This window comes from Meles meles, chromosome 5, assembly GCF_922984935.1.
Source record: "Meles meles chromosome 5, mMelMel3.1 paternal haplotype, whole genome shotgun sequence".
Lineage (NCBI taxonomy): Eukaryota > Metazoa > Chordata > Mammalia > Carnivora > Mustelidae > Meles > Meles meles.
Window position 1 is genome coordinate 137,304,333 of NC_060070.1, and position 27,570 is coordinate 137,331,902.

The 27,570-nt window shown below is 44.2% G+C and overlaps 1 protein-coding gene across 1 annotated transcript; it reads left to right on the top strand.

Moving 5' to 3' along the window:
* On the top strand, positions 1–26,520 carry LOC123941632 (N-acetyllactosaminide beta-1,6-N-acetylglucosaminyl-transferase-like). The gene is made up of 2 exons (XM_046005024.1): positions 1–1,353; positions 25,539–26,520. The coding sequence occupies exons 1-2, from the start codon at positions 429–431 to the stop codon at positions 25,778–25,780; spliced, it is 1,167 nt and encodes a 388-aa protein (XP_045860980.1). The 5' UTR covers positions 1–428; the 3' UTR covers positions 25,781–26,520.
* The last annotated feature ends 1,050 nt before the right edge of the window (positions 26,521–27,570 follow it).

Sequence of the window (27,570 nt, forward strand, 5' to 3'; positions counted from 1 at the left end):
TGCCAACCCTTGGCCGGGAGAAGAGGCTGGGGTTGAGGCCGTGGGGGGATGACTTGCAGAATGGTGAACTCAGCCCTTGGTGATTTTACGGTCGTGATAGGTGGCTGCGTTAAAATCGGAATCTCCCTGAGGCAGCTTGCTTTTGTGTGGTAACAGGTTGCAGGTTAATGGGGGAGCCGGAGCAAAGCAAATCCAAAGAAGCTACTTCAGAAATGTGTCGAAGAAAGGTGGAAATGAAACCTAGCGGTGAATGAGAAGGGAAGGAAGACAGCGAAAGGACAAAACGGCCAACTGGAAGGGCACAGAGCAGCTGATCAGAATTGCATCTACCAAGAGGATGATTTATGGATTCTGGAGAAAACGTAAGTTAAATATATCTATACTCTGGTCAGCTCTTGAAAAACATTTCCCTCACTTTCTGGTCTTGAATGATGGTCTCTTGGAAGCATTGTCTTTTTACTGTGTCTCTTATCACTGCCCTGATTTTTGTGTTTGTTTACAATAACGAGTTATGGGAGGAGAAGCATTTTCTGAAGGCATCTCTGTCCAATGCTTCACTGTTAGCACAAGTCTGTCATCAGATTTTTAAGGGGAAGGTTTTTTACCCAAGAGAGAATGCATTGAAAACTACCCTCAGCGAATCTACCTGTTACGAGTACATGGCTCAAAGTCACTATATAACAGAAACGCTATCAGAAGAGGAAGCAGATTTCCCTTTGGCTTATACGGTGACCATCCACAAAGACTTTGGCACTTTTGAGAGACTCTTCAGGGCAATTTACATGCCCCAAAATGTCTACTGTGTTCACATGGATGAGAAGGCAACAGATACATTTAAAGATTCAGTGAAGCGATTACTGAGCTGCTTCCCAAATGCTTTCCTGGCCTCCAAGATGGAGCCGGTTGTCTATGGGGGCATCTCCAGGCTCCAGGCTGACCTGAACTGCCTCGAAGACCTCACGGGGTCCAAGGTGCCCTGGAAGTACGCCATCAACACGTGTGGGCAAGACTTCCCCCTGAAGACCAACAAGGAGATCGTTCAGTATCTGAAAGGCTTTAAAGGGAAAAACATCACCCCGGGGGTGCTGCCCCCAGCTCACGCCATTGGACGGACTAAGTATGTCCACCAGGAGCTATTAAGCAAAAGAAATTCCTATGTGCTTAAAACAACAAAATTAAAAACTCCACCTCCTCACAACATGACCATTTACTTTGGTACTGCCTATGTGGCCCTCACAAGGGAATTTGCCAACTTTGTCCTCCAAGACCAGCATGCACTTGACTTGTTCTCATGGTCCAAGGACACTTACAGCCCTGATGAGCATTTCTGGGTGACGCTGAATCGGATCCCAGGTATGTGTGTCTCTACTTTTGTTCTCATGGGTGAACATTGCATGGCCAATACTGAACGAACTGCTTTAAAAACTAGTTTAAAAAAGTTAACATTTCAAAGTTTTTGAAACTTTAACATTTACAGTTTTAAATGTTAATTTAAAAAATATTTGTAAGAGTTCTGTTCACAGATGTCACTCATGTCCATTTACAGATGAGGAAACTGAGACACAGGGATTAGCAGGGCCCAGGTAGAGCTCAACCCTCTGACTCAATTTTGCCGACATGCCAAACTGCCTTTCGGGACCCACAGACCCACTTCAGATACGGGCTGCAGCCTTGAGACAGGGCAAAGGATTGAGGGAAAGCCAGCTGTGCCAATGAAAAATTAAACCCAGTTCTCCTTTAAGCGTGATGTCACGTACAATCAGGAATAAATATTAAAAAGTACATTTGAGGAGCGCCTGGGTGGCTCGGTGGGTTAAAACCTCTGCCTTCAGCTCCGGTCATGATCCCAGGGTCCTGGGATCAAGCCCCGCATCGGGCTCTCTACTTGTGATCTCTGTCTGTCAAATAAATAAATAAAATCTTTAAAAAAAAAAAAGTACATTTGAATGGCAGTTTGGACATTTTTTTTTAAGATTTTATTTATTTATTTGACAGAGATCGCGGGTAGGCAGAGAGGCAGGCAGAGAGAGAGGAGGAAGCGGACTCCCTGCTGAGCAGAGAGCCCAATATGGGGCTCAATCCCAGGATCCTGGGATCATGACTCGAGCCGAAGGCAGAGGCTTTAACCCACTGAGCCACCCAGGTGCCCTGGCAGTTTGGACATTTTAATAATACTTTGGCTCCTGTCAAAGCTCCAATAGCTAAATGCACATGTTTTCAAAGTGGGAGCAGTGTACAACTTTAAAACATTTTGTTTGCAAGTTCTTTTCCTGGAATTGAGTCAGAAATTTAGAGCACCTTAAAGATTTCTAGACCAGTGCCTTCATTTTATAGACAAAGAAACTTCCATGGGATCAACGTGATGGTCTCAAGCTGCCCAGCTAGTGAGCGATCATGCCAATGATACAAACCAGGTCTCCTAAGCCTCATGCTCTTTTGATTCCGGTTAGATGTCAGTCATTACTAAATTAACTGCACCTTCCCTTTGGCCCAAGTTCTAAACGATTTGAATGATCTCAAGTTGTTTATAGTGAACCAATTCAGTCCTGCTAGTTCAATTCAAAAATAAAAATTCAGATTCACAGTTCAAGCAAAAAGTAACTTGAATCCATATGAGCATCAGATTCATGGTTTCTCCAGATTAGTGGCTCAACCCTGGATGCGTACTACATTCACCTGGAGATTTTAAAATACATAAGGCCAGGCCCCATTTCCCATAGGGCCTGACTTCTGGGATGGACCTCATCTTAGGGATTTGTTCTGTCTCCGGGTAATTCTCAGGGACAGCCAGGGCTGTGACCCGCTACAGTTGTCTTGCTTTAGAAGTTGTTATACAAAACTTCATAGACTTAGAATGCTTTTCTTCAACCACAGGAAAATAACCTCTTATTTATTTTTAAGATTTATTTTTAAGTTAGGTATAATTGGCATATAACGTTGTATTAGTTCCGAGTGTACATACAACGTGACCTGCTATCTGTAGATATTGCAAAATGATCACCACCACAAATCTGATTAGAATTTAGCAACTTTATTTTTCTTGTAACAAGAATTTTTTGCACGTGTGATGAGAACATTTAAGAACGGCTTTCTTGGGACACCTGGGTGGCTCAGTTGGTTAAGCTGCTACTTTCGGCTCAGGTCATGATCCCGGTGTCCTGGGATCGAGCCCCACATGGGGCTCCTTGCTCAGTAGGGAGGCTGCTTCTCTCTTTCTCTGCCTATCATGCTGCTTGTGTGCTCTCCCTCTCTCTTTCTCTCTGACAAATAAATCAATAAAATCTTAAAAAAAAAAAAAGGAACAGCTTTCTTGAACGTAATAACAACAATAATAAGAGTAATATTAAAGAACTGCTTTTTAAGCAATTTTCAATATACTGTCAGAGAGGAAAAAATTTACCTCTTCTTTTTAATGTTCTTCTGGCTGGTCTAAGAATTCAATCAGCATGAGATGAATTAACACGAGGGGAAAAAACCCCAAAGTTTAATTACGTGTGTGCAGAGAACCAATAATGAAAGTACAACCCAAAGCTGGATGGTAGCATCCTGCTTGTATACATTTTAGAAAAAGAGGCATAAATCTGTGAGAAATTGACAGGACAAAGAAAACTTATGTTTGGGAGCCTCGATTACTAAGAAATTCTAAATAGGATTTGGGATGGGGTAATGAATTAGTAAAAGTACCAAGGTTTGTTTCTACCTTCTTCTCAGTTCTGAATTTCCTACCTATGGTGAGAAGGAGATCCCTTAATCTCCTGAAACAGGGAGAGTAGTTTCATGTGGGAGGTTTAGTTCCTGCTTTCTGGAGACAAAGGGTGGAGGGAGGGTCAGGATGTTGCTCTTAAGCAGCCTCTTTCTTTTCTTTTTTCTTAACTTAAATTTTTCTTAATTAACATACAGTGCAATATTGGTTTCTGGAGTGGAAATCAGTGATTCATCACTTTTGTACAATACACAGTGCTCATCACAACAAGTGCCCTCCTTAATGCCCACCCCCCACCCACCTTCCCTCCATCAACCCTCAGTTTGTTCCCTATGGTTAAGAGTTTCTTATGCCTTGATTTCCTCTCTCTTCCCCCCCCCTCCTGTATTTTCCTGTTTTCCTTCTTAAACTCTACAGATAAGTGAGATCATATGATATTTGACTTTCTCTGACTGACTTATTTCACTCAGCATAATACACTCTAGTTCCATCCACATTGTTGCAAGTGGCAGGATTTCATTCTTTTGATGGCTGTGTAATATTCCATTATATATGCATGTAAATATGAGATATTTCTATATATGCATATATATGATATATATGTGTATATGTGTATGTATATATATATATATATATATATATATATACATACATATATATCTCACATCTTTATCCATTCATTCTTTGGTGGATATTTGAGCTCTCTCCATAGTTTGGTTATTGTTAATAAGGCTATTGTAAACATTAGGGACCATGTACCCCTTCAAATCTGTATTTTTGTATTCTTTGAGTAATGCTCTGGCTCTTTCTTAAGTAACTTTAGTTCAAAATATGTCAAAGAGGCACATTTCTGGGGTGGGCTACCCCCACAGTATAATACAGTACTATTAACTATAGTCATATGTTGTACATTACATCTCTAGGACCTGTTTATTTTAAAACTGGAAGTTTGTACTTTGTAACCATCTTGACCCATTTGCCCTCCTCCCCACCTCCCATCTCTGGAAATCATCAATTTATTCTCTGTATTGTGAGTGTTTGGGTTGTTGTTCCCCCCCCCCCCCCCAGATTCCACATATAAGTGAGATTATGCAGTATTTGTCTTTCTTTGTCTGACTTATTTCACTTAGCATGATGTCTTCGAGGTCCATTCATATGGTCACATATGGCAAGATGTCATTTTTTTTTATGCTCAGTGACATTCCATTGTATATGTATATCACACCTTCTTTATCTATTCATCCACTTATGGACACTTAGGTTGTTTCCATGTCTTGGCTATTGTAAATAGTGCTGCAATGAACAAGGGGGCACCATATCTTTTTCATCCAGTGTTTTTGGTTTTTTTTTTTTTTAAGGTAAATACCCAGAAGTAGGATTATGGGATCATAGGGCAGTTCTAGTTTTAACTTTTTTTTTTTTTAAGATTTTATTTATTTATTTGACAGAGAGAGATCACAAGTAGGCAGAGAGGCAGGCAGAGAGAGTGAGAGGGAAGCAGGCTCCCTGCCGAGCAGAGAGCCCGATGTGGGGCTCGATCCCAGGACCCTGAGATCATGACCTGAGCCGAAGGCAGCGGCTTAAACCACTGAGCCACCCAGGCGCCCCTAGTTTTAACTTTTTGAGGAACTTCTGTACTGTTTCCCAGAGTGGCTGCCCCAGTTTACACTCCCACCAACAGTGCAAGAGGGTTCCCTTTTTTCTACATCCTCACCAAGACTTGAAATTTCTTGTCTTTTTGATAATAGTCATTCTAACAGGTGTGAGGTGATATTGCATAGAACTCTATTTAAATCTGTGGTTTCCCAAGAGCTGGAAGGGATAAGGTTGTAGTGATAAAAGAAATCAGGTCTCAATTAAGTAGCGGGGATAGTCATGACCATATGGTTGTTTCTATGGAATTACAGTGTATAGAATGAGGGAGGAATCACCCCACTTCTGACTTGCATGTTGCTTGGATCAAGCATGATGGAGATTTTTTAGGTATGAGCCCCAGCCTTTAAGCAAAGACATTGACAACGCAGGTTCCAAAGACAGCAGTCAAAAAGTGTAAAAGACCAAAACCCATTTTTTTTTCTAGCAAGGACCAAGGCAAACAAAAAGGTTATTCAATATGAAAAAGTTATGAAGAAGTGTCATTGTCTTCACGTGATTGGAAGATTTGCTCATTTGGAAGAAGAATCTAGGGTCAGTGGTGGGAGATTTAAAAATCCGTCAATCTGGGATTAGAACGGGTAGCTTCCTCGGTGATGGGCAAGCAAAAGGGATCTGTAGAAACAGAGAAGGAGAAATGCAGTAAAGGCAGCTCATTTATCAGGTATTGGACAAGATGTCCTGTGAGTCTCTTCCACCCTGAAAGTCCGTGATGCTAGAGGATGATTCTAGTCAGTTTGTTGCACAGAAACTTAAGGGTAATACCCTGGCTTCTCAAGCTGGTTTATCTATTGAAAATGGGCTTTTGCACCTCTGGTTAGCAGTTACGGATCAGTGAAACAATGGAAAACCATTGTACTGCTCCAAAACTTAGAAGAGTGAGCCCTTGAAGGAGTTTCTATCTTATATGTATGATGGTTCCTTTCTTTCTTTCCTTTTTTTTTTTTTTTAGATTTTGTATTTATTTATTTGGTGGAGAGAGAGAGTGAGAGCACAAGCAGGGAGAGCAGCAGGCAGAAGGAGAGGGAGAAGAAGGGTTCCCTGCTGAGCCCTGATGCTGGGTTTGATCCCAGGACCCTGGGATTATGACCTGAGCCTAAGGCAGAGGCTTAACTGCCTGAGCCATGCAAACAACCTGAAGGATCCTTTGGAAGCCGGTGCCCCTTCACCGGGGGAGCTGGCTCATGCAGGACCTGGGTGAGCCTGAGTCGAGGGCTTGGTCGTGAGGAGGGAACGGAACTGAAACCTAAACATCTGTCTTGTCCAACGATCACTCCTGCTGTGTGGAAATCTGAGTCAATTCTGTTTTGAGGGCACTTCTAGCTGATGTATTAATTGGCTGGTTTGTTGTTTGGGACATTAGAAGATTGTTCTAGTTGACTGCAGTGATTGGGGGTTTATTAAAAAATCTCCCAGACAAAATGGCCTCACGGGGCGCTAGAACAGCACCATCCAAAAGAAACATAATGTGAGCCATATATGTAATTTTGGATTTTCTAGCAGCCGCATTGAAAGAAATAAAAACAAACTGGGTGTTAGACGCAACTGATAAATTACCGAACACTACATCTGAAACTAATGATGTACTATATGCTGGCTCATTGAATTTAAATAAAAAAACTTAAAAAAAATATTAAAAAAACAAAGAGGGAAAATTAATTTAAGTAATATATTGTATCTAGCCCAGTACACCCCATATACCATTTGTATATGTGGCTGATGCCGCCGTGGCAGGTGTCCTCCCAGCTGTGGGTAAGATGGGCAGACAACACGACGCCGTCCCCGCAGCGTCATGGAGTCTGTCACCGCGGCTGCTTTGGCTTTGCCTGCTTCCTTTTCCTTTTCTGAGATCCTTATCCTGCTTCAGAGCTTCCCTTGCTGGGGCTGCACGCTGACCCATGGCTCGTGCCCTTTGCGGGTCCCCACTCCGCAGCCAGATGCTGAGCTGTTCTGTGGACCGCGGTTTCTCAGGACACCCCCTTCCAGTATGTGCAGAGTCTTGCCTTGGGTCACGTAGGAACTGCAGGACGAGTCCCTGTCCTCATCTCACATCACTGCATAGGGTGCCGCCGCCTGCCCTGTGCATGGCTGCCCTTCATTTAGGTCTTGAGCTGTTCCAATCAGCTGTGGGTTAAAGCACAAAAGAAAACAGCCACTCCTCACCCCATCCATGTCCATAATAAATGCCTTAAGAAGTGACAGGTCCTCTGGAAGGCTTGAAAGTGAGAATTTGTGCATACCATACACAAGGGGCACGTGCCCATGAGGACAAAAGAATCACAGAAAAGAAGTTCACCTAGGGTCTTTTCTTTCTTAATTTAAGATTTTATTTCTTTCTTTGAGAGAGAGAGCGAGCAGGTGCACACGAGCAGGGGGAGGGGCAGAGAGAGCAGGAGCAGCAGGCTCTCAGCTGAGCAAGGAGCTTGACTCTGACTGGGGCTCCATCCCAGGACCCTGAGATCACAACCTGAGCCGAAGGCAGGTGCTTAACCAACTGAGCCAGCCAGGCGCCCCCATTTATGTTCTTTTTTTTTTTTTTAAAGATTTTATTTATTTGACAGACAGAGATCACAAGTAGGCAGAGAGACAGGCAGAGAAAGAGGAAGGGAAGCAGGCTTCCAGCTGAGCAGAGAGCCCGATGTGGGGCTCACTCGATCCCAGGACCCTGAGATCATGACCTGAGCCAAAGGCAGAGGCTTAACCCACTGAGTCACCCAGGTGCTCCCCTTATGTTCTTAAAGAGATTGCTCCCTCCCCAAATAAGTAAAAATTCAAACAAATAAAGAGGTTGCCCAATAAACTTCACTCCCTGTTGTAAAACTAGGGCTTCCTGACCTCCCTGCTTCCCCCCGGTGCCTCCAACTTTCCCCCACTTTTCTCTAAGCTCTCTCCTCCCACCTCTTTCCCTCATCCAGTCTGCAACCAGATGGTGCCTCTTAATCCTCTGACACAGCTGGCCGTGATTTCCAATTAGGGAAAAGCTCCATTTGTAGTCCCCGGGTGCAAGTTCTCATCCTCCCACTTTCCTTCTGAGTTGCTCCCTTTGTGCGCGTCTGGCTTTCAGGGTTCTGCCTGGGTTATGGTAGCACCAGCGACTGTTATATTCATTAAGTGTTCCTCGGATTTAAAGATTTAATAACTGACCGATGATTTCTGTCTCACTTGCTACAAAGGCATACTTGGAATATGATTCCATGGGGGTTTATTTGAAATTCATATTAAAATCTGAATGAGTGAAAAAAAGAAACCTGACCGCAGGTTTTGGTGGAGATGAGAGGAGAAAGGAATGCGAAGGTGCCTAAGGGGAAGGGGCAGAGAAAGGAAGAGAGCCGGAGATAGTGGACCTGCAAAAGCAGACTCCCTGCATCTCATTTTTCTTTTCCCCTGGAGCCGGCCTACGGACCAGCCCCGATGGTCTTCTGTGTCATCCATGAACCCCTGTGCCCTTGATGGGGGAGGCTTGCTGCCGAAGAGGCCACACTAGCGTGAGTCTACCATTATTGGCAATTGGCTAATCTCTTTAATTGCCATGTTTGTAGAAATGCAAAGCGGAGGTGCCAAGCTCCTGAAAGAAGCAATTATAGGAGTCAAAGAACAGTAGATCTGAATCACGAAGGTCCTGGGAACCCATGCTTGTGGCCCCAGTGATTTGGCTGGGATCTTGCTATGCCCAGAGGGAATTCATGTTCATGTTCCTCAATCACTTTTACGCTTCCAAGAGCCCCTGGGTGTATGGACAGACTTGCAGTGGGGGAGTGGTGTAAGTCGTACTATTAGCTTGAACAGTATCTTTTTCTGTCTGCTAGAAAATACCAGTTTTTCAACTTACAGGAAAGGGAATCGGTGAGTGGGGCCCCCATGAATTCTTTTCAAGGAAATATGGTCTCTTGAGAAGCTGATAAATGGCGTGACACACTTCATCTTTATGTAGCTAGATTAGCAAGGAAATAGTGGTATTAGTTTTATTTCTCCGGAAGAAAAGGGGGCAGGGCAGGGCAGGGCAGGGGGAAGTGGTTTGTAACCTTTGAATGATCTTTTCTGTGCTGTACTTTTGTCTGCCCTCCTCTGGTCACTGAATTTGTTCTTGGAGCTTTCTGTGGCTCATACTTTATCTTTACTTTCTTCTTTATCCTTCTTCCCTAAGACTATTCTTTCCTGGTTCTTTTCTCTCAAGAGTATGACTTGTGTTATCTTGACAGTTACACTCTCGGATTGAGGTCACCCAGAAGTTCGGTGTCTTTTATGGTTTAAGTTTTGGAATAACAGGCTTACTTGCTCAGGATGACTCAGCAGAGCCAAGGACCACTAGAGATCTTGACACTTTTTTGAGTTTTTAAACTCAAGATAATGATAATTTCTGCAAATCAGGAATTGCCCTAAGATGCTGTTGAGTTAATTTATATGCATTTTACATATCCACAAGTATCACTACCAAAAAGTGTTTGTATCCTCAGTGCTGACCTACATGATCAAGCTTGCTTTGTTAATTAGAGCATATTCCCGGATTTCTGAGGAACAATGGGAGACATGACCCTAGATTAATTAAATTAAGATATTAATATTTAGATTTAATTAACTTAATGAAGATATTATTAATACTTAATATTGAGACGGCATTTCCTCCTGCGGTGACCCATCTTAGTTTTACAGGGAGCAAGATACAAAGTAGATTGAAAAGAAAGACAAAGGAAGGGTTAGGCCTAACTGAACTAGGGTCAGTGGTCAATTAGAACGCATTTTAGACTCAGTGGTCTGTGGAGTGAGTGTGCTGAATATAAATGATCTAAAGATCTGTTTACTCTGGAGTCAGAGGGTGCCCTCCGCCTGCTGGTGGGATTTGAAAGCAGACTGTCTTGGCTTTGCCATCCACACTTTATAACTTTGGGCAAGGTGCCTAATTTCTCTGAGACTGATTCTTCGTCTTTCTTGAAGATAACATATCTCCTTGTGGGCCTGTTGGAAGGATCTGGTATGTTGTAGGCACTCAATGTCCAGAAAGAGGGGAACAGACCAACTTCCCTGATGTTGATTTCTGAGGTTTTGGTGTTACTATTCTAGAATTTCCATGTGTGACAAGAAGAACTCAAGCCCACTTGGCTTTGAAGGTGCAGGGATAATATTTCGCTAGAAATGGGTATGGGACCCACGAGGTTACCCCCAGCGGTAGCTTTTCATGGCCAAATCACATGGGTAGAGCCTTAAGTGATTGGTTTCTCTTTCCTGTTATTAGGAAGTAGTGTTCTGTGACTAGTTGAAAGCCTCCCACTCTGCTATGCTTCTGTTGCTCTGGATTGGCCCAAAGACAAATAGTCTCCCCACCCTTGCTGGGGCTGTCCCCTTGTTCTGGAATGTTCTTTACTCGCATTGCCCATTCTGGTCATTTGTTAAGATCTAGCTGCCATGTCACCTCCTCAGAGAAGACTGCTCCTTTCCTCTCCCACAGAAGCAGCCAGCTTCCTTCCTTTCCTTCCTTTCTTCCTTCTTTCCTAAATTAATGACTTTGCTGAGGTATAATTTACGTACCTCAAAAGTGAGGTATGTAATTCAGGCATCTAGTTCACACACCATTAAAACACCAAATTCACCCATTCTGAACGTACAATTCATCGATTTTTAGTGTGTCTACAGAGTTGTGCAACCATGACCCCCATCTAATTTAGAATATTTTTTTAAGATTACTTATTTACTTATTTGACAGCACACGCACGAGAGAGAGTGAGAAAGCACACGCGTGCACACATGTGCACACACACAAGCGGGGGAGGGGCAGAGGGAGAAGTGGACTCCCCGCTGAGCAGGGAACCCAATGTGGGGCTCAATCCCTGAAGACAAACACTTAACCAACTGAGCCACCCAGGTGCCCCTAATTTAGGATATTTTTATCACCTCCAGAAGAAACTTCCTGCCCTTTACAGCCACTTTTTATTTCCACACCCAAACTTATCTTCCTGTCTGTATGGATATGCCTTTTCTGGACATTATATATAAGTCAAATTATATATATATATATTTTCACGTCTGGCTCTTTTGCTTTGTGTGATATTCTTTTTTTTTTTTAAGATTTTATTTATTTATTTGACAGACAGAGATCACAAGCAGGCAGAGAGGCAGGCAGAGAGAGAGAGAGAGAGGAGGAAGCAGGCTCCCCACTGAGCAGAGAGCCTGATGTGGGGCTTGATCCCGGGACTCCAGGATCATGACCTGAGCCGAAGGCAGAGGTTTGACCCACTGAGCCACCCAGGCGCCCTGCTTTGTGTGATATTCTTGCGGTTTATTCATATTCTAGCATGGATCAGTACTTTACTCCTTTACATGGCTGACCTCCTCTTCCATCGAATGGCTGTTGAACATCTTGTTTATTGGTCCGTTGATAGACATTTGGGTTATTTCTGCTTTTTGGCCATTAGGAATAGTGCTACTGGGAACATTCCTGAGCAAGTCTTTGTATAGACACATGTTCTCTTTTCTCCTGGGGAGATCCCAGGAGTGAAATTGCTGATCTGTGTGGTAACTCCATGTATCACATTTCAAAGACCTGTCCAGCTGGTTTCCAAAGCAAGGTGCTACATTGTACGTTCCACCAGCGTCTGTGAGGGTCCCATTACTCCCTATCCAAGGTTTGTTACTGCCTGCTGTTTTATTTATGCCATTGTAGCGGCTGTAAGATTATAGCTGTGATTTATTTGCATTTCTCTAATGAACAACGATGTCAGCATCTTTTCATGTACTTGCTGGCTTTGGTATCTCTTCTTCCGAGAGGACAAACTGCCTATTTTACCTTGTTTCCTTGAATCTTAGTGTTCTTGCAATCCTATTTCATAGATGAGTTTATAGAAGAGAACACCGAGGTATGGAGAATTTGGGGTACTTGCCCAAGGACACCCAGTTCAGGCACCCCAGTCAAGATGATTAAATTCGTTTTGGACGTGGAATGTATTGAGAGATGAGATTGTCCAACACTGAATTAAGAACACACTGCACAACTCAAATGTTAATTTTTTTGCCCTTGAATCCTCTAACTAAGCAACTGGCTAAGACTTATTTAAAAAATAAATAAGACAGGGCATCTGGCTGGCTCAGTCCATGTAGCGCACGACTCTTGATCTCCGTCCGGGTCGTGAGTTCCAGCCCCACGTTGGGTGTAGAGATTGCTTAAGTAAATAAGCTTTAAAGAAAATCTTTTAAAAATAAATAAAGCAGGGGCGCCTGGGTGGCTCAGTGGATTAAGCCGCTGCCTTCGGCTCGGGTCGTGGTCTCAGGGTCTTGGGATCGAGCCCCGCATCGGGCTCTCTGCTCCACGGGGAGCCTGCTTCCTCCTCTCTCTCTGCCTGCCTCTCTGCCTACTTGTGATCTCTCTGTCAAATAAATGAATAAAATCTAAAAAATAAAAAAATAAAAATAAATAAAATAAATAAAGCAGCCCATGTAAACAAGACATAGTTACTGTGACAGAACCATTTTTCTCTGGGTTTATGCAAACCATAATTCCTCCTCTTTTTAAGAAGCAAATGGCTCTGGTTCCCTCCTTTCTGATAAAATAAAATAAAAAATATTTTAGCCCTCATCCTTATGCTCCCTGTTCTTTATAAGGAAGGGTTTGTGCTGGACTCCTCGTTGGTGTTTCTGCAGCTTTTACTTTTTCTTCCTTCCCTTTCTCAAGAGGTGCCCCATGGCTGTGGTCTCCATTTTGGGGGGCTATGCACTGGTCTGTACTAGCTGTGTTAGGACAGCTGGACTGTAAGGAGGGAGGCTGTTTGAGTACACCTCAGTGTGCGGCTCCAAATGCTAAGTCTTGGGTTACCGAGCTTGGCAAATTCAGGGCAGCATCTCACAGGGTTTCCCAACCATTTCTTCCTTTTTTTTTTTTTTAACCTCAGAGGATTCATAAATGTGTCTCTGTAGTTTTCTCCTTATTAGGAATGAAGCGAACCTCAAATTCCTATTATCTCCTCAATCCTGACTAACCTCCTTCGAGCCTTGGTGAAAAATCCTAACAATTTTTACAGAAGGTAAAGTCACCGTGGTAGAATTTTCCACTCGAGCGCCGAGCCGTGCACAGCTGTTTTTAGCCGCTCCTGCAACCTCTCCGGGCCCAGTGCTGCTCCGTGAGACCGCGTGTCTTCAGTCTCATGAATTAGGGAAAAAGCGAGGCGAGGGATGGGATTTAAGGCTCTCCTTGTTTTCTGCTCTGAAGCCATAAAAGGGAAGTTTAGGACAGGAGGGGAAATGAAATCAAGGACACGGCAGGACTGGGCAGGAACTGACTGACAATGGTAGGTCACCATGGACAAAATGTGGGTCCTGAGAGTGGAGACCTTGACTGGGTCTGAAGGTCACAGGGCCCAGCACAGCCAAATGTGTAGTGCAGCTAGAAACAGCTCGGTCTTTTTCCAGTGTGGGTGCAGTGCTTTTAGCTGGTTCCTGAACTTTCTCCCCTAAGAGCAGCCTCTTTCCTTGTTGTGCTCGGTGCTCACTGCTGAGCTTTCCCAGCGGCGTCTGTGTGTGCTGACCGGCTGGCAGGCCGAAGATCAGCCGGTGTCCCTGGACCATATACCTCTGGCTCAAAGAGCTTTGTCTGTATATATTGGTTGTTGTTCATATTTTTTGCAAGTGCCAGATGAATGATTGTTTTCTGTAGATGTCACAGGGTAAAAACGGTGGGAAAGTATTCCCTTATTACACCATCCCACATGAGACCCTGGATTTCAGAATCTCAGGGGGCCAACTTTCCATTTGCTATAAAATGCCGGGAAGAGCTGAATCTGCTAACAAGGCCCAGATCCTGAGGTAGCATCACTGTCCTATGTTCATTCTATAAAATGGGGATATTTCCACGTTCCAGACGGCCCCAACATGGGCAGTTTTGTGGATGTCGATAATGTACCTTTTCTCAGAGAAGGAATTCTCTAGAACAAATGCTTTCTCCACTTAACACTGATGTTTCATGGATTGAGTCATTTAAGCCTCACAGAAATCCTCTGACTGAAGGGCACTTGGGTGGTGCAGTCAGTTAAGCATCTGACTCTGGGTTTTGGCTCAGGTCATGATCACAGGGTCCTGGGATGGAGCCTCGTGTTAGGCTCCCGCACTCCGTGGAGTCTGCTTGGGATTCTCTGCCCCTCCCCCCACTCCTGTGTTCTCTCTCTCTCTCTCTCTTTATTAACACATAATGTATAATTTGCTTCAAGCGTACGGGTCTGTGAATCATCAGTCTTACACAATCCACAGCACTCACAAAGCACATACCCTCCCCAATGTCCATGACCCAACAACCCTCAGTTTTTCCTCTCTCTCTTAAATAAATAATCTTCTTTTAAGAAAGGTAATCCTTGGAGGGGGGTAGATATTATTACCTTCAATTTGCAGGTGCAGAAACTGAGAAGGTAAAATGACTTAATATCTAGGTTTGGGGGCACCTGGGTGCCTCAGTCGGTGAAGCATCTGCCTTTGGCTCCAGTCATGATCCCAGGGTCCTGGAATGGAGCCCTGCATGGGGCTCCCTGCTCAGCGGGAAGCCTGCTTCTCCCTCTCCCACTCCCCCTGCTTGTGTTCCCTCTCTCACTGTCAAATAAGTAAATAAAATCTTTAAAAAACCCCAAAACTCTAGATTTGTGTGATCTCTGCTTCATTATCAGTGTGATCCTCCAGACTGCTCCGCAGAAGTTCCCACAGCTTAAGCAGGGCATATAATGGAAACATGACCCTGGGAAAAAAGAGAGAGAGAGAGACCCAAAAACAGACTCTTAACTCTAGAGAGCAAACTGATGGTTCCCGTTGGGGGGTCAGGGATGGGTGGAACAGGTGAAGGGGATTAAGAGGGCACTGGTCCTGATGAGCCCCGAGTAACAGATGGAATCGTTGAATCGCTACTTTGTGTCCCTGAAGCTAACACAACCCTGGACGTGAACTATACTGGAATTAAAATTTAAAACGTTAAAATTTAAAAAAAGAAGAAGACAACATGACTCTGATCTAAAAATGTTTAAAGATCCCAGTGAGGTTTTCTTTTTTTTTTTTTTTTAAGATTTTATTTATTTATTTGACAGACAGAGATCACAAGTAGGCAGAGAAGCAGGCAGAGAGAGAGAGGAGGAAGCAGGCTCCCCGCTGAGCAGAGAGCCCGATGCGGGTCTGGATCCCAGGACCCGGCAATCATGACCTGAGCCCAAGACAGAGGCTTTAAGCCACTGAGCCACCCAGGCACCCCTCTCAGTGAGTTTTTAACCTTTTATTTTTAAACTCATTTCAAAATTATTATACTAGAGCTCTACCCTTCATGCCCACATCCCCCAACCCATAACATGTGACCACATTTGACTTCGCCTTATCTTATTCTTCCCTCTCTCTTTTATAAACTTTCCCTACGCCATTCGTCAATTCCTCCTTGCTGGTTCAAACAGGGCTTCCTAACCACAGAGATACTTTCCTATATGACTAGCACCACCATCTAAGGACACATCACTGCCCACAGACCCTATTCCAGTCTTACTGGTTGTGCTAAAAACTTCCTTCATAAATTAGGATCTGCTTAAAGATCTCAAGCTGCACTCAGCTGCCATCCCTCTTTCATCGCCCTTGATTTGGAACCACTTCTCAGCCTGTCTGTGTCCTCCCAACTCTCAGCATTTTTGAAGAGTACCGTGTGGGTGTTTCCTTGTGATTAGATTGAAGTTCTGCATTCTGGGCAAAGATATCAGAGATAAGATGCCGTGCCACGCAACGTGTATTTCTTCTAGTAGTGGTGATGTTCACTTTTGTCACTGGGGTCACACAGTACCCGCCAATTGCTCCACTGTAAAACTAATCAGTACAATTTTGTATTTATTACTAAGTCATTAATAAGCATTTTGTGTGGAGACAGTTTGAGGATTTTTAGATACACTGTTCTCCATCAAATGTTCACTCCCCCATTCTACTGTCCACCGATGGTTCTTGCCTGGCTCAGTTATTACCATGTGGTTGCCAAATTGTGATTTTTTTTTTCTAACTCCCTCCTTTTACGTTTATTAGTTGACAATCATCTATAAGGCTGAGCCTTCTCTTCTTCCCATGTGTTTGTTTATACCCCCGTGGACATGGATTCCCGTTTTACTCAATGGGTTACAATCCATGACAATTTTTATTTATTTTTCTGCTGAAATTGCCTCAGACTCAGCCAGTGGGGACCCCTTCACGGCAGCTCTTGAATCCTTTCAATGGTCCCCATTATTCTTTGAGCACTCCTTCCTTGTACTTAATCCACCCCCTGTCTTGGAATCAGCCATTTTCTTCAAGGAACCTTGGTTCCATTTCGTGGAGCATGATATTTAGAAACCAAGGCCTGGGCACTCAAGGGCGTTATTACTTCTATGCCTTCTCAGGGTTTAGAGCTAGAAAAAATATATATACATATGTGTACACATAATGTCTGTATGTACCCATGACACACACACACACACACATACGTGTGCATTTTCAAACATGCACTCCAAGTCACTCGCACATTCACACACATGCCCATCTATATCTTAGCTTCTCAAATAGTTATTAAAACCACAAGTGCATGCTGATATCTCCCATTCCAATCCATCAACACAGGGTTGATTCCCTCCACTTCCTTCCCTACCAGTGAGGGGCCCACATCCCTGGATTCACTTACGTTCTGGCTTCCACTCTGTGAAACCAGTCCTCCCTTTCACGGTGCTCACCTGAAATCCTGCTCTCAGGATCCACCTTCCACAAGCTGTAGCTTTGGCTCCCAGGTAGAGAGAAGGAGTTCAGAATGAATTTTGATATTGTCATAAACTATTTGTGTTGGGAGACAGGTAAATATGCAAATGTATAAAATACAAAGTTAGGCTCCAGCTCTACCTGATTTCATGAACTTAGATAATCTGTTGGGCCCCTCTGATCTTACTTGCTCATCTATAAAATGGGGATAATAATAGGTCTTACTTCATAGTGCTGCTGTGAGCATTAACCATGTCCTGCCTGAACTAGTGACCCAATACTTGGTACCTGATAAGTCTTATCTCAATGTTATCTTTTATTACCGGTGAATCAGTCAGAGCCTCAGCAGGAAACCGAGTGCTTAAATTAGGCTAATCAAGGGGCACCTGGATGGCTCAGTGGGTTCAGCCTCGGTCTTCAGCTCAGGTCATGATCACAGGGTCCTGGGATCGAGCCCCCCATCGGGCTCTCTGCTCAACAGAGAGACTGCTTCCCCTGCTCTCTCTGCCTGCCTCTCTGCCTACTTGTGATCTCTGTCAAACAAATAAATAAAATCTTAAAAAAAAATTTAGGCTAATCAAGGGGCGCCTGGGTGGCTCAGTGGGTTGAGCCTCAGACTTTTGGTTTTGGCTCAGGTTGTGATCTCAGGTCATGAGACTGACCCCGCATTGGACTCTGTGCTCAGCACAGTGTGTGCTTGAGATTCTCTCTTCCTCTTCCTCCGCCCCTCCCCACCCCATGCATGCATATGCTCTCTCTCGCTCTCTCTTTCAAAAAAATTAAAAAAAATTTAAAATAGGCTAATCAAGAAAGACTTATCAAGAGGACTGTTTTTGAAGGTGTGGGCAGAGTGGAGGGAACCTATAAAGAGTATGGTATTACCCAGGGCTGGTAATAGTGGAACCATTATTACTATTTCGAGACCTGAAAGACGGAGTGGTTGGCCCTTCTGAAAGGGCCTTATGAGAAGAACTTCAGTCAAAGGAGGCAGCTATCCTGATGTGACTGACAAGAGAGGAGATGGGGAGCAAACACCTTGAGCCTTCTCTTGTGCCCTCACTGGCAAACCCAACCAGACCCAGAGCTGCCTGATACACTCCCTATAAGTCAGCCCTCCTGCAGGGCGGAGACCAGAGGGAGGGACCTAAAAGGGCCAGACAAGGAGACAAGGGGATGTCTGTCTAGCTCAGTGAGTGGAGCACCCGACCCTTGATCTCAGGCCTGTGAGTTCAAGCTCCATCTTGGGTATAGGGATCACTTAAAAATAAAATATTTATTTATTTATTTATTTATTTTAAAATTACTATTATTATATTGTAAGTAGGCTCCATGCCCAGTATGGAGTCCAATGCAAGGCTTGAACTCACAACCCCAAGGTCAAGACCAGAGCTGAGATCAAGAGTCAGACATCCAGTCAACCGAGCCACCCAGGCACCCCAAAAATAAAATCTTAAAAAAAAATAAATAAAAAGGCCGAATGGAAGCTATTCAGCTCCCCTTTTCAAGGTTGGAAGCAGGGGTATGTTTTGGTCACACTGGTCACTGATTCTGATGGAATTCTTGCAGTAGTGTATCAAACCCCCGTCAAATATGTCAGTCATCTGGATGGCCTCAGACCTAGTCTTCCTGAGAATCAATGCTTAACAGAAAAGAACCTTAGCAGAAATCACCAGGGCAGCAGGTGTCTGTGGATGGGGAAGGGCTGGGAATCCAGGAAGCACAAGGCAAGGTCTGTGCACCTGGCATCCCCAAGTCAGATCAGAACAGAGGAAGAAGTACTTTGGGCGTGGGGAACTGTTCTCTGCAGAAAGGGAAGAGAGAGGGATGGTGCATGGGGCCTCTGTTGCTCCAGATGATTACCAAGCACCTGGTAATGAGTTCAAGAGCCAGGCCTCAGGAACCTAGTTCAGCCTGTACTAGGAATTCCCTAGATCCTGCTTTCTGCTTGTGACGGTTCAGAACATGCAGAAATGTGGTCACCTGAAGAGGGAAGGGAGAGGTGGAGTTTGGAAATCAGTCATAATATAAACCATAAGGAAAAGATTTGTCCTGATAGTTTTTCTGAGCTATAGAAAAAAAGAAGCTGGAAGGAAAGGAAAGGAAATTTCATAGTGTTTCTGTCTTAGGTGCTTTCTCAATGCTGATGACTGATTGAACTTGAGACAGAAAAAAGAAATGCTGGAAAGAAGGAATGCCTGTGTCTCATTGTAAGTGAAGCCAGACCCCCTTTCCTTCTCATGGTCTCTCCATGGAGCCCATCTGGGTTCTATATCATTCCTGGGCCTGCCTGATGGGGCCCAGGATGGCACAGTGACTCCCATTCCAGTCCCAGGTCACGCTGAGTGACCCTGGGCTGGGAGTTCCTGGAGTCTCAGTTCCTTAGTGAGCAGATAGGGGTGATGGCCCCGGATGCCAGATATCAACTTTGTCATTCATACCTGCTGCTTGTCCGTGTGGGTGCCTTCTCCAGTGACATCAGCTCCTGGTGACAAGTGCCGTAAGGGCGGGCACTCAGCTCTTTGCTGATGAGCACAGAGGGTTTTTGAAAGTTTGACCTCCTATTCTATTTTCTCTTGACTCCTTTTCTTCTGGACATTACTCACTGGCAGGGAGGAGAGGTGGCCGGTTGGGTTGCGGCCCAAGGTGGCTTGGTGTCAGGAACCAGACAGGAGACTCCCTTAACAGTCTGACGGTTTGAGGAAGAAGTGAGTGCACTCTGGAATGTGTCTGCAGAGTATTTGATCACTCTGGACAAAACCCCGTAAATATTAGTCATTCCAGGATGCCTGATCTTTACTCACCTAGAAGACTCACCTGGCAGAGTTTTCCCGCGAGTCATTCATTCATTCATTCATTCGTTCATTTGTTTTTGGTGAAGAATTGCATAACATGGGAAAATGATCAGGAATGTTCACCCACTGAACATACCCAAATAATAACCATCAAGACACAGAGCATGACCTGTCTCCCCGTCACTACCCTGATGTCTAAGATCATAAATTACTTTTACCTGTTTTTGTCCTTTATATACCTGGAAATAAACAGCATGTATTCTTTTTCTGTCTGGCTTCTTTTTTTGCTCATGTTATATCTGTAAGATTCGCTTTTTGTGTCGCAAGCAGTTACATTTTTTCATTCCCATCACCGTGTAGAGAGAAGGAGGTGTGGGAGGGGGGAGGGATGATTTCCCCTCCCCCCCACCTCTACCAGGAACATTTAGAGATATCTGAAAATACTTTTGGTAGTTAGAATTCACAGTTGGGAGCAAGGGATGCTACCGGCATGGCACTTAGTGGGTCGAGGCCCGAGAGGCTGCTGGACATCCTACAATGCACAGGACAGCCCTCACAATAGGTATATTCAACCCCAAATGCCAGTAATGCCAAGGTTGAGAAAGGCTGATGGGCATTTGGGTGTGTTGTGAATATGGCTGCAGTGAATACTGAGCTGTATGTGCTTTGATAAACATGGATGCCTTTCTTTTGAGTGAATCGCTGGGAATGGCATTACTAGGTCAGGGCATCTGCCTGTGCTCACCCTTGGGAGACTCTGCATGGTTCCCAGAGTTGTGTCCCTTTACACTTTGACCAGCTGCACATGAGGTTCAGGTTGTCCCACATCTGCCCCCAATAACTGTGTGTTTCTGCTTCTCTCTCTCTTTTGGGGGGTTGTTGTTTTTTATTTTTATTTATTTGTTTATTTATTTTTAGAGAATTTTTAAAAATTTATTTATTTATTTATTTATTAGACACAGAGAGAGAGAGATCACAAGTAGGAAGAGGGGCAGGCAGAGAGAGAGGGAGAGGCAGGCTCCCGGCTAAGCAGAGAGCCTGATGTGGGCTCGATCCCAGGACCCTGGGATCATGACCTGAGTCGAAGGCAGAGGCTTTAACCCACTGAGCCACCCAGGTGCCCCCTGTCATTTTTTTTTTTTTAATCTCTCTCCTACACTCTGCCTCTAAATCAATTTATGGCATGTCAGATACCCAAAACATCAGTGTTTGTCAGTAAATAATCCTGTTCCATATTTTGCAGGAGACTGGCATTATGCACAGGTGTGCTTGCTGTATACAGTAAGTTAGAGAAGGCATTTGGGGCAGGACCCTGACAACTAGGCCTCCCCCGCTCCCTTTTAAGAGAGGGAGGTAGGGTAGGGACAGAGAGGGAATGAGAATCCCAAGCAGACTCTCTGCTGAGCAGGGGCAGAGCCTGAGGCAGGGCCCTATCTCATGACCCTGAGACCAGGAGCTGAGCTGAAATCAAGAGTCAGCTGCTTCACTGACTGAGCTGCCCAGGCACCCCTGAACTTTTCTCATTTAAATAGCTGTATTAACACCTTTTTATTTGTCCATTTTCTTCCTTTCTTCCTGGGGGTGCTGGTAGGTTTCCATAGTAAATTTTACAGGGATGGGATTATCCACCATTTGAGTTCATGTTTATTAAGTATTTTCAAATTGTGCAATTATTGTTTTTTTATGGTAAATTGGTTAGTCACGGGGAAATAGGTAAGGTAGAGTCATTGGGGAAAAACAAAATCAAAGAATTTTGGTCTTTGTTCTATTGGTTCTCAGATAGTTGGTCCCAAGAGCTTGTTAGAAACACAGATTATGGGTGCCTCGGTGGCTCAGTGTGTTAAGCCTCTACCTTCAGCTCAGGCCATGGTCTCAGGGTCCTGGGATGGAGCCCAGCATCAGGCTCTCTGCTCAGCGGGGAGCCTGCTTTCCCCCACTCTCTCTGCCTACTTGTGATCTCTCTGTCAAATAAGTAAATAAAATCTTTAAAAAGAAAGGAAGGAAGGAAGGAAGAAAAGAAGAAAGAAAGAAAAAGAGAAACAGATTGTTGGGGCACCTGGGTGACTCAGGCAGTTCAGCATCCAACTCTTGGTTTCAGCTCAGGTTGTGATCTCGGAGTTGTGAGATCAAGCCCGGCATCAGGCTCCATGCTCAGTGCAGGGTCTGCGTGAGTTCTCTCTCCTCCCTCTACCCTTCCCCACCTCTTTCAAATTAATAAATCAATCTTAAAAAAGAAAAAAGAAAGAAAGAAAGAAAGAAAGAAAGAAAGAAAGAAAGAAAGAAAAGAAATGCGGATTATTAAGTTTCACCTGAAACTTATTGACCACTTGGGATGTGGGCCCTGCAACCTGTATTTTCACAGCCCGTCCAGGGGACTGGGTGCTTCACAGAAGTTTGCATACTCTTGATCAGGACAATCCTTATCCCCAAGCCCCAGACACACCTAATTTGGCTGAATACTTTTAGAAACAAAGGTTTTGGTTCCTCCAGGGTTAGTAATTCACTTCCACAAGTAAATTCAGTGATGAGTTTCCTCTTGGAATGTTAATTTGCTGTGATTTATTTGGGGGTAATTTCATTTTCTAAGCCTCCAAATTTCAGGCTCTTGCTATTTCCAATTGGTACACTTATGCTACCAGAACGTTGCTACCTATCTGCACGTGCTTGGGCATTTGCCTATTTGAATATATATATGCTATCTTTTGCAAGTATTTGCATAGCCTCCCTTAACATCCAGGAAGTGTTTCCATGATACCTTTGCTCCATCAAAATCAGATGCAGACCCGTTCAGCGTACACCACCATGATATGGTATAGCATGACCATCCTCTGGACCTGCTCTCTAGGTCTTAAAATTCTACATATTAAACTTCTTCCCTCCGCTGAGAGAAGAGTTTGAAATAATGCTTTGGCTTCCGTGATCTAGACAACAACTTCTTCTGTTGCTAATTAGATGAATAGTATAGAAAGCAAAATGATTGGGTCCCAGGAGAGGGTGGATTTTTCCCCAGAGAGCCCCATCAGAGGACTCCTCAGTTATCGGAGTTGTTTCAGTTGAAGATGTGTTTTGGAAATGTCTTCTTTCTTTAACATCGTGATCATCATCATGAAAGAGAAAACCAAAAACCTCCATTTACAAATTATCTGGCCACCACACCAGAATTATGTAGTTGGCTGTCTGAAGTGAATTGGATTGTCACCATTCTCTACTTCCCTGTGAATTACCCTTAGCTCAAGGGGAAAACATAATTCCCTACGTGTTATAATTAAGAATAAATCCCTGAGTCATTTGCCCTGCTTCAATAACAAAGGAAACCACACAAAAATGACCTTCCAAAGAACAGCCTCCAGTGAGCCCAAGAAATGATAACATCTCACCTCATGCACTCAAATTTTTCTGCCATGGGACTTAGGCTCTCAATGTCACTTCAATAAACTTGATCAGACCCTGTCCTTGTGGGGCCCTTTCTGCTATTATTTAACATTTCAAATGTTGTGTGCCTGCTCAAGCCTGTGTCCCCTCCATTTCTTTCCCAACCAAAGGACAGCAGTTAATTGAGAATGGAAAAACCAGTCCCAGAACAATTATGAAACCATAATGAAGTTTGCATAAGTACATGCAATTAAACAAAGAAAAGGTATGTGAGGAAGTGCAAGAGAGTTCAGGCCTGATGTGGTACGTTCATGGTTAGGTCTCTGCAGGTGTGCGCTGAAACAGAAGAACAAAAAAAGGAATACTGGATGAGGAAAGTCACAAATCATGGAGGGTTCTCCTAGCCTCTGCTGTTCTAATACACAAATTAGAACAAAGGGCAACTATGAATTTTAACACTCCTTTTTCCATTGCTGAAAACTGTACTTTTCAAATGCCCAGATGATTCTGGACCCATTCAGCGAGCATTGAATGCAGCATGTGCCAGATGGCCCACCTTCCAGAACACAAGGGAAGGCTGTTTGAGTTGCTGGACAATGGTAGGAACAGAGGGAACATGTCCCTGGCTCTCCTGCAGCTCACCTTCTAACCTTGACTGGTACTCTGAGGTCATGGTTCGCTGATAGGAGGGTTTTTAATCTGCTGCCACGCCAGAGAAATTCCAGATTCACAACTCTGCCAGGGAAATTTCTCCACATTGGGCTTTCTTGTTCTTCTGTTCTTGCTTGCTCTTGCAATCTCTCCAGTTGGAGCGCCTTCTCCATGTTCTGAGGGGCAGAATCCAACCACTGGAAGCCCTTTCTCACCATTCCAGTTCCTAGGGAGCTTTTTCCCCTCTGAGCTCCCATCGCATTTACTGGATATCCTCTTGTTTGGAACCGATCCACAGTCTTCTGTGTTTTGCTGGTCATGTATTTTCAGCTGTATGTATTTCGAATTCTATTGAAGATGGAATTTCCTACAGGACAGGGGCCATTCCTCACACTTCCTGGATTCTGCCGCTGCTGCTTAGCGGATTCACCATACACATACTGAATTATCACTCATTTTAGCTAAAAGAGACTACAGAGAACATCTTTTTTAAAGATGAAGCAAATAGGGAGCCAAAGACCACATACTCGGTTGAAGTTAGAAAAGGGACTAGGATCCAGTGTCCTGATTTTGCACCATGCCCTGTTAGTAATATTGTGAGGGTTAATAGACAACCCTTCCTTTTTTTTTTTTTTAAGGATCTTTTATTTACTTATTTGACGGAGAGAGAAAGAGAGTGAGTGAGAGCATGAGCAGAAGGGAGGGTCAGAGAGGGAGGGAGAAGCAGACTCCCTGCTGAGCAGGGAGCCAGGCTCGAGGCTGGATCCCAGGACCCTGGGTTCATGACCTGAACCAAAGTTTGACGCTCAACCAACTGAGCCACCCAGGCACCCCTGGGCAACCCTTTTGACACACAAGTGAAAGCACATTTTGCATGGTTTCTCACAGAAACTTGATTGAAAGTTGTGGGTTTTTTAATGTCATTTAATCTAACTGATCAATCATTCTGGCCAGACTCTTAATCATAGGAAACAAACTGAGGGTTGTTGGAGGGGAAGGGGGCAGTGGGATGAGGTATCTGGGTGATGGACATTAAGGAGGGCATGTGATGTAATGAGCACTGTTATAGAAGCCTGATGAATCACAGGCCTGAATCTCTGAAACCATTAATATAATAGATGTTAATTAATTAAAAAAAAAACAAGAAAGAAAATAAAATCAATCTGATGAGAGTTTTTGTTTGTCAAAGATACCAGTTGCTCTGTTCTCAACTCCAGTTAAGAGTGCTATTACCTATGCTTAACAGGAACATGGGGGATGTAGACTCCCCTCATTCATTCATTCAACACCTACAAACAGGTAAAAAAATAGTATAAATATGGTAACATACATATTTCTACATTACAAGGTTGAGCGAATGGAAAAGTAAGTCTAGACTTCCGGCTAATTCTCAGCGCATGAATTCCTTATTGACCCTGGAACTTTAAATCCTTCTTCTATCTATATTCTTATAAGGGAAAACTCAAGAGGAGCAGCAGCTCCTGTGAGTATTTACACGACGAAAGCCTCATGAAAGCCTCAGGATTGCTTCTAAAACGTCGTTAATGAGTACATAAATAATGAATTTATTTTTATTATTTATTATTATTATCAGTGGGTGCGAGATACTGACGTATCCTTCCTCACTGTGACTTATTTCGCTCTTGTTCCTCCCTCAGCTGGCACGGGTTGCCTGAGAGCGCTCCCCTACCCAACCATGTCCTTGGTCGACCTCCTTTGCGGCAAGATGGAGGCCCAGTGTTTTCTGCACAGTCTTTTACGACAGTCTGGTGCGCCACGATTTCTGTCGTGCCGCAGCCCCCTTCAGTGCCGTCCTCTCTGGGCCCTCCGCCATCTTGCCCCCTCCCGCGGAAAGCCTAATGGTGCTGAGGTGTCGAGACGTCTTCTTTGGTCCCCATGATGATTTCTTAATTTCATAGAGATTCTGAGTCTTCTGTCGTTTCCAAGAGAGGATACGCTCTTCATATGGGAGCTGTGTTCTAAGATAGCCCCAGAGCTGGAAGAATGCTTTACCAATGGACAGAAAATTAAAACTGGAGGGAATGAAGGGCAAGCGTTGAAGGCGGCCGCAGGGGAGGGGAAACACGTCTCGCCTGGTGAATTGGCTAGTTGGGGAATAATTGCTTCCAAAGTGAGCACAAGGCTCGGTTGCTAGGCCTACAGGAGCCAGCCCGGTCCTTGCCTGCTGTCAGAGGCGGAGAGGGAAGGGAAGGCTGAGCAGTTCAGCCTCGGCAGCAGAAAAACACACGGTGTTTGTTCTGGGTTGGCGGCTCTTATGGCCTGTTAGGAAGGAAAGGTAGCAATTACAGCCTTTCTCTGCTTCGACTCGCAGTTTCTTCAAAAGTTCTCCTGTGGGTTTTTTTGTTCCTTTGTTTGTTTGTTTGTTTTGTTAATACCCCAGCCTGGGGATGGGGAAAGTTAGCTAGCTCAAGGACAGCCGAAAGGACAGTGGGAAAACAGCTGTATTTTCAACATGTACAAACAATGCCACTGGGAGCAATAGATTGAACACAGAAACATTAGGATAGCACCTAGCTTGGCTGGTATGTATTTCTTAATATAAGGGCATTTTAATGTCTGTCCCCAAGCCTGTGTGGATCTGAACCCCTATGTTAATGGCCGGTTGGAAACAATAATGTAAACAACTTCTGTTGGCTAATTAGGTTAACCCCAGGCTGCAAATATATTAATACTCATTCTAAGCCAAAAGGCTTTGCCGAACTAGATACTGGAATGACTCTGTTTTGAAATAAAATATACAATAACCTAATACTTAAAGGTATTATTTGGAAAAAGAGAAGCTTGGGGTTGACTTTTCCATGATCATGCACTTTGCTGTTATTTTCTTTGCTTTATTCTGTGGAAGACGCTAAGAATTAGATTTATCTGTTTTACCCACATAATGGCTACATTTTCTTTCTTCTACTTTGCCTAAAAATCTGAAGATGGGTTCTACATGGAGTATACTCGTGGCGGGTCTTAAAGAATGAGGAGGATTTAGTGAAGGGGAGAGGAAGAGAAGGTACAAGTTGGAAGGATGAAAAGTAGGAACAATGAAAACTAGCAGAAAGGAAAGCTACAGAGGGCCTGGCTGGCTAGGTCAGTAGCGCAAGGGACAGTTGATGGGGGTGGGGGGTTGCAGTTTGCTAGTTCGAGCCCCATGTTGGGCATAAAGTTTACTTAAACAATATCCGTACTCAGAAGGTCCATCACTTGGAGCACAGTGCCTGGAACAGTGAGGGGTTCACATTGGTTTTCCTATCCGTGCCAAAGCTGGGAATCAGCATATTGTCATCTTAATTCCATTAATAGCAGGGTAGAGACTTTTCAAAAGAAGAGAGAGAAAGCCCATTGAAGGACATTATTTCTTCAGGGTGGGTGGGGGCCACTCAGTCTGTGCTTTGAGTTGATGCCATAGGGCAGAGGGTCTGAGGTTGACATTCAGAGCCCGAGGAAAAAATGGGAAAAACTGTTGACCTGGCAGTTTAGAAGTCATTGTAAATAAGGGTGCCTGGGTGGCTCAGTGGGTTAAAGCCTCTGCTTTCAGCTCAGGTCATGATCTGAGGGTCCTGGGATTGAGCCTTGCATTGGGCTCTCTGCTTGGTGGGGAGCCTGCTTCTTCCTCTCTCTCTGCCTGCCTCTCTGTCTACTTGTGATCTCTGTCTGTCAAATAAATAAATTAAATCTTTT